This window comes from Tursiops truncatus, chromosome 19 (genome assembly GCF_011762595.2).
Source record: "Tursiops truncatus isolate mTurTru1 chromosome 19, mTurTru1.mat.Y, whole genome shotgun sequence".
NCBI classification, from domain to species: Eukaryota; Metazoa; Chordata; class Mammalia; order Artiodactyla; family Delphinidae; genus Tursiops; species Tursiops truncatus.
In genome coordinates this window covers 4213194-4225990 of record NC_047052.1, presented here as the reverse complement: position 1 = coordinate 4225990, position 12797 = coordinate 4213194, and the positions used below count along the sequence as shown (strand labels likewise).

General features: G+C 42.3%; 1 protein-coding gene across 1 annotated transcript in view; it reads left to right on the top strand.

Annotated features, from left to right (window-relative positions):
• USP10 (ubiquitin specific peptidase 10) overlaps positions 1 to 12797 on the top strand; it is a 69414-nt gene that overhangs the window by 21967 nt on the left and 34650 nt on the right. Inside the window, exon 2 of the mRNA XM_019940095.3 lies at positions 9327 to 9395. Coding sequence (XP_019795654.1) covers positions 9327 to 9395 — 69 coding nt within the window. The remainder of the gene's footprint in view (positions 1 to 9326; positions 9396 to 12797) is intronic.

The following is a 12797-nucleotide window of genomic DNA, read 5'->3' as shown; positions in this document are numbered from 1 at the left end:
CATACAACGTGCGGCCCTTTGAGTCTGGCCTCTTTCAGTCAGCATGATGTGTTCAGGGGCCAACCACCTGGTAGCCATGTTAGTCTGAGAGCATTTCCAAACTGTGTTCTCCTGGTTATATCCAGGAGATCCTTTTGGAACTGGGAAGAACTTCGGAGGTTGTTTAGTCTGGCATACCCTTATTTTAGAGCTGAAATTAAAGTTTTTATCACTTGGAACAGTTTATTAGCCCTTAATGTTTCCTCCTGTCTCCCAAATTCAGTTTCCTTGGGTTGGGAAAAGAGAGAGAAGACTTTGTACTTTTTGTGCTTGGTTCTGTCATTGAACCCTGCGAGGCTTGGCTTTGCGTCTGTTCTCGGGACATTGTCCCGGGGGCTGGGTTCACAGCGGTTCCAGTGATTGCCTTGGAACCTGTAGAGTGTGTACAGTGCACACGCAGCAATGTGTTTATTGGTCATGCCTTTGTATCCTAATTTTTTTTACCTCAGAGGCTGACGTCTTATTTTCCTGAGTCCTTTTGAAGGCAGAGGACATGGATCTGGTGGCAGCCTATATAATTACTCGTGTCTCTGGAGATGGAGCTTTGGAAGCTGTGCTCCAGCGCCCCCTAGTGCCGCGTTGTGGTGGTCGTCCTCCGTGTCCCCTACTTTCCGTAGAAAAAGCAGGAAGTGCTGTTTCCTGTGGCTTCATTAGAGCCGTGGAGAACCAACTGTAGGTCATGCGGGCGACTGGCAAATGTCTTTCCTTCTTCTTACCTCCCTTGGGCCGAGACTGTGTCTTTGCTTTCCTTTAGCAGGAACACGGTTCTTTCCAGTTCGGTCTGCCCCTTCCCCAGGCTGTACAGCCCTAGGCCCTCTGGGGCCAGGCTCCGAAGATGCAACCCAGAGCAGCCATGCCCCCGGGGCTGGGCTGCAGTGAAGTGGCTTGTTTCCACCCTAAATGTGCTGTGGGCGTGCCCCTTTTCCTGATGTGTTTCTTTTCTTTCTTTGTCTTTTTTTACTTAATAAATTATTTATTTTACTTTTGGCTGTGTTGGGTCTTCGTTGCTGCACGTGGGTTCTTCTGTAGTTGCGCCAGTGGGGGCTACTCTGTTGCGGTGTGCGGGCTTCTGATTGCGGTGGCTTCTCTTGTTGCGGAGCACGGGCTCTAGAGTGCAGGCTTAGTAGTTGTGGCGTGCGGGCTTAGTTGCTCTGTGGCATGTGGGATCGTCCTGGACCAGGGCTCGAACCCGTGTCCCCTGCATTGACAGGCAGATTCTTAACCACTGCGCCACCAGGGAAGTACCTGTCCTGTCTCTTCAGCTTCCTGTAATCTGGAACTTTTCCACGACCTTTTGTGACATTGAGTTTTTGGAAGAGCACAGTCTTCCCCCTGCTTTTCGGTAACATTCTTCATTTTGCCAAACATCTAAAATAATTTGTGATTGAAGATTAGGAAAATTTGGGGGGATGGTGAGACGTGAACATTTTAATGGCAATTGGCTGCCCTGAATTTCTGTGATAAACTCTCTGGTGTCACGAGACTTGTGATGCTTTAACCTTTACTCAGATACAGTTTTAGTTAAACAATTGTCACTAAAATGCAGGGCGGTGTGATTATGTCCACTCACTGGGGTTTGCAGTTGAATAAATACTTGGCCTTCCTTTGCTTTTGTAGCTTTAACTTTGTAATTTAACTTTTTTTTTTCTTATTTGTTTAAGGTAAATTTTACTGTACAAGCAGTATTTCTGTTTGCCTTTTTGGAACAGTGTGGTTAAAAAATGCTTCTTCATAGTAATGCTTCCTGTAATGGTTTTTTAATGATGCAGATGATTTTGATAAGCACTGAAATGAAGTCATAGCCCCCAGGTTTATGTGGGGTATTTTATTATATCACTTCCCACAAATGTTTGAGTGGTTGCCAAAGAAACATGACTTTCTTTGCCTGTGAAAGAAATATTTACCTTCTTTTCACAGCACTGTGATGGCAGGAAATTGTCTTTTATCCTTAATCTCCCCTTACTTGAGACCTCAGTGACTTGACCTTTGCTGACCTTTGAGAATGAACTCCCCAACTATTCAGGCCTTTCTTTATCTGCAGTTACTATGTTTCATTTGAATTCCTGTTTGAGTCTAAGAAATATGTGTACAGATACATAGGAAAAAGATACATGTAGTTTATCTGCCATGAGCATATGGGAAATACTCATTGTACAGGAAATAGAAATCCTAACCAAAACTCTGGGCAGTCAGTACCTTGCAGAGACGCTGATAATACCAGCTTCTTAGCAACTCCCTCTGTTATCTCAGTCGCAAAACTGAAAGGACTGTTTTTTATATTGTTGAAATGTAACTACTTATTTTAAAAAACTCATGCATTTTAAAGGTAGAAAATAGGTCCGATGAGGGCAAGAGGATGTGATTCATGTGTGTTTTGTTGGAGTTTTTTATTGATATATGTGGGCTGGTGTTACAGGAGTTACATTGGAGCTCAGAACAGCTCTGGCTAGCAGTTTGCCAGGTGTTAAATGATACTTTAGCGTTGCATGTTTGATAGTTGGCAGTTGCTTATGGTATCTTTTTTGGATTAAATGTTTTCATCAAGTCCTAGTCTCTGTCCTCAGGGAGATCTTGAAACTAACATAGGTGCAAACACAACTTTGCAAAATGCGTATATTTGAATAGTTGTACAATGATTTGTTTACATTGACTTTTTACAATTAATATTTTGAATAGATATTTATATGGTTCAGAACTAAGAACTCTGAAAAGATATAGGCTAAGAAATCTCGCTCCCTGCTCCACTACCTCCACAGGGATCCGCCTCGCTCCCCGACTCTGAATAGTCGAGGGTTTTACTCCCTTCTTGGTTCCCTCTCCAATATCTATCTCTTTATGCAAACACAAATCAATATTTATGTGTTCCTCCTTTTTTTTTTTTTTTTACCTAAAGAATGTTTTCTGTTTAACAGTGTCTTGGAGATTTCTTTTTTGCCATGAAAATTTCTTTTTTTTTAACATCTTTATTGGAGTATAATTGCTTTACAGTGTGGTGTGTTAGTTTCTGCTTTATAACAAAGTGAATCAGCTATACATATACATAGGTCCACATATGTCCCCATATCTCCTCCCTCTGCGTCTCCCTCCCTCCCACCCTCCCTGTGTCCGGAGATGTCTGCTCTCTGTACTTGCTCCTTCCTCAGCCCCACCCCCACCCCACCCACCCAGTGAGTTTGGTGTGTGTGCTGTTCGTTTTGTTTTGGCCTCACCACAGGGCATGCGGGATCTTAGTTCCCTGTGACCAGGGGTTGCACCGTGCCCCCTGCAGTGGAGTCCTCACCACTGGACTGCTGGGGAATCCGTGCCCTGCCCCGCCCCCCATGTGGATTTTATAATCAGGTTAAAGGTGCATATCCGTGAAGTTGTTAACATGAAGTTGTAATGAGAAAGCACATTTAAAATCTATAGCAAAGCTTTTCAAATAATACTTAACAAATAAAGAATTAAGTAAAAATAGTAAAATCGAAAATAATAGAAGAAGGCTTTCCCTGGAGCCTTTCTAAGCATTCTGACTGTTGACCATGAGGTTGCTCCCAGCAGACTGGCACAGGGACTTGACAAGAAGGCTTGCAAGGTGTGTGTGTGGGGGGTGTCACGGTTCTGTCGCCCCTCCCCCTCCACTGACAAGATTTTATTAAATCTTTTGGAATTTTAATTCTCTTATTGGATTAGCCAATTTCTCTTTTTTAAAAGACTTTATATAGGAACTCAAATAAAGAAATTTACTTAGAAATGTGATTTAAATGAGCATTTCATTTATTTTTATTTTTCCAAGAGAAAACCAGCGTAGGGACTTCACTGGTGGCGCAGTGGTTAAGAATCCGCCTGCCAGTGCAGGGGACACGGGTTCAAGCCCTGGTCCCGGGAAGATCCCACATGCCGTGGAGCAGCTAAGCCCGTGCACCACAGCTACTGAGCCTGCGCTCTAGAGCCCGTGAGCCACAACTACTGAGCCCATATGCCACAACTACTGAAGGCCATGCGCCTAGAGCCCGTTCTCTGCAACAAGAGAAGCCACCACAATGAGAAGCCTGGGAATCTCAACGAAGAATAGCCTGTGCACAGCAACAAAGACCCAAGGCAGCCAAAAATAAAAATAAATAAATATATTAAAATTAAAAAAAAAACACAACAGCCTAAAGAGAATAACTTAGACCCAGCAATCCCACTACTGGGCACATACCCTGAGAAAACCATAATTCAAAAAGACACATGCACCCCAATGTTCATTGCAGCACTATTTACAGTAGCCAGGTCATGCAGGCAACCTAAATGCCCATCGACAGACGAATGGATAGAGAAGATGTGGTTCATATATACAATAGAATATTATTCAGCCATTGAAAGGAATGAAATTGGGTCATTTGTAGAGAAGTGGATGGACCTAGAGACTGTCATACAGAGTGAAATAAGTCAGAAAGAGAAAAACAAATATTGTATATTAACGCATATATGTGGAATCTAGAAAAACGGTACAGATGAACCGGTTTGCAAGGCAGAAATAGAGACACAGATGTAGACAACAAACATATGGACACCAAAGGGGGAAAGCGGGGTGGGGTGAATTGGGAGATTGGGATTAACATATACACTAATATGTATAAAATTGATAACTAATAAGAACCTGCTGTATAAAAAATAAATAAATTTAAAAAAAAAAGAATAGGGGCTTCCCTGGTGGTGCAGTGGTTGAGAGTCCGCCTGCCGATGCAGGGGACACGGGTTCGTGCCCCGGTCCAGGAAGATCCCACGTGCCGCGGAGCGGCTGGGCCCGTGAGCCATGGCCGCTGAGCCTGCGCTTCCGGGGCCTGTGCTCCGCAACGGGAGAGGCCACGACAGCGAGAGGCCCGCATACCGCAAAAAAAAAAAAAAAAAAAAGAAAAGCAAAACAACATGAGTCTTCATGTTTGCATTGGGCTCCACAGCTGCAGTGTCAGTCATCTTTTGGATCCTCTCTGTTACTGCTCATGTATCTCTTGAATTCATTTTCTGGAATTCTTAAGCAGCCCACCCCACCCATCCCAAGGGTGTATAAGTGTCAGAGAATTATTTTGCCTTTTGCACTTGAGTAATAAACTATAGAATAGAATTCTATGAAAACAGAAAGGAAATAGTTTTTTCTTGGAACTTTCAAGACATTGCTCTCTTGCTTTGTATTTATTTTGTTGATTCTACTTTAAGATCTTCTGTTGAGCTTGTAAATTTAGTAATTTTAATAATCTTCTGATTTCTGTGAATACTTTCTGGTTCCGTAATTGGTCCCCCCCCCTTTTTTTTTTTTTTAGCGTTACGCGGGCCTCGCACTGTCGTGGCCTCTCCCGTTGCGGAGCACAGGCTCCAGACGCGCAGGCTCCGCGGCGTGTGGGATCTTCCCGGACCGGGGCCCGAACCCGTGTCCCCTGAATTGGGAGGCGGACTCTCAACCACTGCGCCACCAGGAAAGCGCCCCCCTTCTTTTTAAATATAAATTTATTTATTTATATTTTTGGCAGCGTTGGGTCTTGGTTGCTGCACGCGGGCTTTCTCTAGTTGCGGCGAGTGGGGGCTACTCTTCGTTGTGGTGCGCGGGCTTCTCACTCCGGTGGCTTCTCTTGTTGCAGAGCACGGGCTCTAGGCGCACGGGCTTCAGTAGTTGTGGCGTGCAGGCTCTGTAGTTGTGGCTTGTGGGCTCTAGAGTGCAGTCTCAGTAGTTGTGCCGTGCAGTCTTAGTTGTTCCGCAGAATGTGGGATCTTCCCGGACCAGGACTGGAACCTGTGTCCCCTGTATTGGCAGGTGGATTCTTAACCACTGCGCCACTGAAGAAGTCCCCGGTCCCTGTTTTTAAATAAAAAAAACTTTTTTAGGGCTTCCCTGGTGGCGCAGTGGTTGAGAGTCCGCCTGCCGATGCAGGGGACACGGATTCGTGCCCCGGTCCGGGAAGATCCCACATGCCGCGGAGCGGCTGGGCCCGTCAGCCATGGCCGCTGAGCCTGCGCGTCCGGAGCCTGTGCTCCGCAACGGGAGAGGCCACAGCAGTGGGAGGCCCCGCGTACCGCAAAAAAAAAAAATATTTTTTTCTGTACCCGGTCTTAGTTTCAGCATGCAGGATCTTCGTTGCGGCATGTGGGATCTAGTTCCCTGACCAGTGATCGACCCTGGGCCCCCTTCATTGGGAGCATGGAGTCTTAACTACTGGACCACCAGGGGAAGTCCCTAATACGTCCTTTTTTTCATGGCACTCTGCTTATTTTACCTGCTAGAATTTCTTTCAGGATACAGATTAGAACTTTAAGTTCTTTTCTGTTTCCTATGTTTTGTTTACGCAGATTCATTTCACCCTGATTTTAATAGTAACTCTCTTTATTGCTGTTGATTGCTCCCTCACGTGTCTTGTGATTTTTTGTTGTCCATTCACATTCAAGGGCTGAAATCATTAGTATTCTCGTGGGTGTGTTTCCTTGGCAGGTAGGAAGTTTACTATTTCTCTAACAGGCTTGCCCTGTGAGTATTTCCATTCCCCGTAAAAGTTCCCGTGTGCCTTTTTGTCATCATTTCTTCTCCAGACCTTGGCAACCGCAGGTCTGTTTTCTGTCCTTAGAGTTTAACCCTAGAATGTTATATAAATTCAGTCCTGTAGCTTGTGGCCTTTGAAGTCTAACTCTTCACTTAGCGGGATGCTTTTGAGAGTCATTGAGTAGTAGTTCATCATGTAGATGTATCACATCCCCCTCTTGATAGACATTTGGGTTCTTTTCAGTTTTTGGTAGTTATGAATAGAGCTGCTGTAAACTTCAGCATACAGGGTTTGTTTTGTTTTGTTTTTTGTGGACATAGGTGTTCATTTTTCTTTGGTAAGTACTTAAGAGTGGGCTTCCTGGGTTGTATGGTAAGTAACTTTATAAGAAAGTGTCAAACTCTTTTCCTGAGTGGCTGTATCATTCCGCATCCTTGGTTGCTTCACATCCTTGCCAGCAGTTGGTATTGTCTGGAATATTTTTTCCCATTGTATCGCTCATCTTTTTATTTTCTTCGGAGTAAATTTAAAGTTTTATATCTAGACTTAAAGATCTCTATGCGGTGGGACTATAAAGGAATGCCAGGCAGCAGTGTCATTTCTTCCCCTACCCCACCTTTCTTTCTTCTTATTTAAAGATAACTTTCCCTTCCATTACTTTGTGTTATGCTGGAGTGAAATTAAAATAAGCTTTTCCCCCGTTTTGGTGATGTCTAATTAAGGCCACAATGACATTATTTCAGAAGACTGTTTCTAAGTTGTTTTTGGGACTCTGCATTTTCACCATTACTGTCAGTGCACAATTTCTTTGTGGACTTTTGCAAGTATACGTAAATATTATGTCAAGATGTTTTTGTTTTTAATATATATTCACGGTTTTGGTAGCTACTGTGAAAGAGCCCTCCAAAAAAATGTTTTCCCCAGAAATACTGGTGCATTCATTCCTTTTTTTTAAATAAATAAATTTATTTATATATTTAATTTATTTATTTGGCTGCGTTGGGTCTTCATTGCTGTGCGCGGGCTTTCTCCAGTTGCGGCAAGCAGGGGCTACTCTTCGTTGCAGTGCACAGGCTTCTCATCTTGCGGAGCACAGGCTCTAGGTGCACAGGCTTCAGTAGTTGTGGCGCACGGGCTTAGTTGGTCTGAGGCATGTGGCATCTTCCCGGACCAGGGATTGAACCCCTGTCCCCTGCATTGGCAGGCAGATTCTTAACCACTGCACCACCAGGGAAGTCCCTACTGGTGCATTCTTACCAACAGATTTTGAGACTTAGTTTCCATTTACTCAGTTACAATAATAATGGTTATTATCTCTTTATATATGTTTAGATACTGTAAATTTCCCCACAAGTTATTAGACTGCAGTTCTGTTAGAGTAGAGGAACCACAACTCTGCTTTTGCCATTTTTATATCTAATACCGATTGTTGTGCATGACACTTAATAGGCTCTAAATAAGTATTGATTGAGTGATTCTGTATTGTAGAAATCAGGTCCTACTGATTCTTATCAATGACTTGTTTCTTGAAGCTTCAGGGAGAATATGAACTGCTTGGCGCTCGTCAAACTTCCGTGTGGGTTAACCAGTTTTTCAGAAAGTAACGTTCAGAATTCTATGAAGTGAGAGTTCACAGCGAGGTTTGTGTCTGTCGAACAATATGTTTATCTGTGTATCACGTTCCAGTGTACTTTTAAGGTAAAAAAATTACACACATATTTTTAAAGTTCATCCATCAGAATCACTAACATTTCCCTTTTTTGGATTTCCCTGTCTTCCCGTTGGAACCATGTTTTTTGCTTTTCTTTAGTAGGTATGGGTAGGGAAAGCTGAAATGGAGGTAGTGACATGAGTCAGCCGAAAGGTAAATGGAACAAGTAGAAATGTTTGTGAACCAAAAAAATTATCCTGCAAGCGGGAGTCTACTTACAAGTTTGGTGTACAGAGTTGACCTGTTTCAAAGTGTTGCCGAGCTGTGGTCCTAAGCCCCAGCTGAGGCCACCTGTCTCCGCCAGGGAGGTTCTTTTTCTGATCCGATTTGTGCAGCCAATAACAAAACCGATGCTGAGACTGGAACAGCACAAGCTTTATTCAGTGGCCAAAGAATGGAGAAGCGGGAACCTAGTTCCAAATCAACTTCTCAACCCAATTTGGGCAGAGATACCAAATATATAGGAGGGTCAAGGTAAAAGAGAGGGATTTGGAAAGAGTGGGAGGAATATTCATGACTTATTGGAGAACAGGGGTGTGGTTTGGACCTGGGACTGTTGCAGTTCTCCTTTTCAGCCCTTGTATGGGCTTTCTCAGTTGTCATGGCAGTCCTCAACTGGTGCCGGTGGGTGGGTCATTTAGCATATGCTAATGTATTACAATGAGAATGTAATGAGACTCAACTTCCGCTGGAAGTCACATCTTCCGCCATCTTGGGCCTTGTTGGTTCTAACCAGTTGTTTTTTCCTCTTTGCAGCTTCCTCCCGAAACTTAGACAAGAATAAGGTTTCTATTTGAGGGAGGGGCAGGGGTATGATTCTGGGGCAACAGCCTTGGTAACAAAAGTAAGCTCTATTAACCTTAGGCTGTTCTTTGACAATTTATGGAAAACCTAAGTATTTTATTATTTGTAATTGGAAAACACTCCATCTAGAAATCTGTTTGCAGATCCTTGATTTGTTTAATGGAGAAAGGGTGTTGGGGGTTCTGGCCCAATTATTCATAGGATTGAGATATAACACTTTTTTTCTGAAACTGTATGAGTTGTGTATTTTATGTGATCAGTAATTCTCTTTTTTTCAGTATATTTTTGGAGATTTTAGCCCTGATGAATTCAATCAGTTCTTTGTGACTCCTCGCTCTTCAGTTGAGGTAAGACACAACTTTCTTTTATTGAGTACGTGCATAGGTTTAATTGATGGTTGTTTTAGTTCTTGTTTTTTAATATATGACTTTTGATTAGGAGTTCCAGTGTACAGAAGAGTGTAGAGACTAACATGAGAAATGACTGAACCCACCAATCAGATTTGACTACTGTTAACATTTTGCTATATTTATAAATAGCAAAGCATTACAGTGGAAGCCCCCATTGTATCCTCTCATCCTCCTTCTCCAGAAATGCTGACTCTGCTGAAATTGCTCAACATTGTTTCCTGACTATGGTTTTCACCTTGTACTACATACATACGTATTGATAGATAGTACAGCGTATTGCTTTTGTGGTTAAAAATGTCACATAAGTGGTTTCATACTGTATCCATCATTTTGTAGTTTGTTTATTTTAAGTTAAATATTCTTTAGCTTTATCTATACATTTAGTTCTCGGTCTTTGATTTTAATTGTTAAATTGTTTTTTTTTTTGTTTTTTTTTTGGCTGCGCCCTGCGTGGTTTGTGGGATCTTACTTCCCCAACCAGAGAATTACCCTGGGCCCACGGCAGTGAAAGCACCGAGTCCTAACCACTGGACCGCTAGGGAATTCACCGTTAATTGTTAAATATTGAACATACCTTTTCCCCCGTTGAGGAGTATTTAAGTCTTCACTTCTTCCACTGTTACAAAAATGTGGCAGTAAACATATTTTGTCATGTCTTCTCATGCTCCTCTGTGGGTTTCTCCAGGAAATATTCCTAGGAATGGAGTTGTGAGGCTCTGCAAGGAATATGAATCTTTAGTTTTATTACAGACTGTGCGTCTGCCTTCTAAGTGGTTTTAACAGTCTCCCTTCCCATCAGCAGTGCATGAGGGTTTTTAGATCTCATTTTTTAAAACAATTCTTCTTTTTTCTTTGGAGCTGCTTTGGCTCTTCGTTGCCGTGCACGAACTTCTCATTGAAGTGGCTTCTGTTGTTGCGGAGCGTGGGCTCCAGGCACGTGGGCTTCAGTAGTTGTGGCTGGCGGGCTCTAGGTGCGCAGGCTTCAGTAGTTGTGGCATGCGGGCTCAGTAGTTGTGGCTTGTGGGCTCTAGAGCGCAGGCTCAGTAGTTGTGGTGCATGGGCTTAGTTGCTCCACGGCGTCTGGGATCTTCCCGGACCCGGGATTGAACCCGTGTCCCCTGCATTGTAAGGTGGATTCTTAACCACTGTGCCACCAGGGAAGTCCCTAAAAAAATTCTTGCTAATTGTCAGCATAGACATAGTTAAAATTTTTGTTAATCTGATGGGTAATAAATGGATTTTCATTATTTTAATTTGCATTTCGAGATTACAAACAATTGAGCACCATTACATTACTCATATGTCTGTTGGCAGTGTAGATTTCTACTCTTCTGTTGATTACCTGGTCTCTATCCCTTGTCCATATTTTTATCAAATGGCTTGTCTTTTTTTTTTTTCTTTTTGCGGTACGCGGGCCTCTCACTGCTGTGGCCTCTCCCGTTGCGGAGCACAGGCTCCGGACGCGCAGGCTCAGCGGCCATGGCTGACGGGCCCAGCCGCTCCGCGGCATGTGGGATCTTCCCAGACCGGGACACGAACCCGTGTCCCCTGCATCGGCAGGCGGACTCTCAACTACTGCGCCACCAGGGAAGCCCCGGCTTGTCTTTTTTTTAAATTGATTTATAGGATTAATAATCTCTGGGAGTACATTTTTAAGTTTTAATGTTAAATGTATTGATTTTTTTTCCTCATGGTTTGTGGATTTTTTGTTTTTTAAAAAAAATCTTTAAGAAATTCTTCCTTTCCTTGAGGTAATAAAGACGTTTTAAAAGTTTTAAAGTTTTTGTTTTCAGTTTAGTATATAATGAAACTGAGATTGTGGTGTTGATCGTGTGTGTGTGTGTGTGTGTGTGTGTGTGTGTGTGTGTGTGTGCGCGCGCGCGTATGTTAACCTCCCCCCACCCAATGGCCATAGCAAGTTGTCCCAACACCATTCACCCTTTGCTGGGGTGCCACAGTCAGGCCGCACATCTCCACATGGGCTCAGTAGGTTCTGGTTCCCCTGTTTTAATTGCAGCAGCTTTATAATCAGTCTTACGATAGGACAGGCACCCTTTTACACTTACAGGTATTTTGTCTCTTGTTCATCCATAACTCTTTTATGATCAGCCCTTGAGGTTCCATGGAAAATCCTATTGAAATTTCAATTGGAATTGTGTTAAAATTATGCATTAATGTGTAGGAGAGTTAACGTCTCTGTGATAGTTTCCTGAACAGGATTGTGCTGTATCTCCATCCAGGTCCTCTTTTATGTCCACTCTTCACATGATTGACGGTTACTATTTTAGTTTAATAAAAACTTATCTGGAACATTTTTTCAGATTGATATTTTAAATATGAAGACTGTTGAAATTGCATTGAAAAGGAGAAAAGGGAGAAGTAAGTGTATATATTAAGTAAAATCTTAGTTAACTTTTAATGAAATCTAACTAGCCTTTTAGACTCCTTAATTTTGGATATTTGCATGCATATTAGATATTCATGTATGGAGTTCTTTTGTTTGTTAAAATGGGGCAGGAGAAGTTAAGTGCTTGAAACAGGGTTAGTGTCTGGGTGGGCCACTTACATGTGACCTTGGCAAATCCTTGGCTCTTGACCCTGGCTTCTTGAATTCTAAAATTTTTTAGGATTGTGGAAGTAGGATTAAATGAGAACATATTGAAAGCATTATGTAGGCTATGCAGATATAAGAAAGATTTATTACTTGTTTTCTTCACTTTAGGAAAAAGATATCAGAGAAGATAAAGCTTATGTCAGGTTTTATTTTAGAAAATGAACAAGTTCAGCTCAATGCCATCTCTGTCTTTTGTGTTTGTTGATGTTAGCAGTTATGATTTTAAGAAATCTAAGGATATGAGCTGGGAAATAGTGAAAGCTAGATGATATATTGTATTTCCTCAGGCAATAAAATGTATCTATGCATTTTAGAATTCTGTGGAGTAAGGATTGAAGTTTAGTCTTTAATGATTTAAAAAACAGTTAATTAGGACAAACATAATCAAATCCTATATTCCCCAAGTGCTAGTGTTAATTGAGGTTATACTCTGTGTACTATATTAATGATTCAAGTTTTAAACAATTTCTGTCTTGACTCACGCTAAAGTATGGTGGTACTTGCTGGGAACACCACAGGCTAACTGTAACTGTGCTCTTTGTGATTAAGAGTTAAAAAAAACCATAAAAGCCCAATTCTGTACTTTATAGCTTGTCTCAAGTGAGTGTGTGTGTGTGTGTGTGAGAGTTTGTGAGTGCCTGTTTGCAAGTAAGTGTCAGAATAAAAACTTGGGCTTTCCTGTGGTATGAAAATGGAGAATGTACCATGTATCAAGTCTAAAGAGC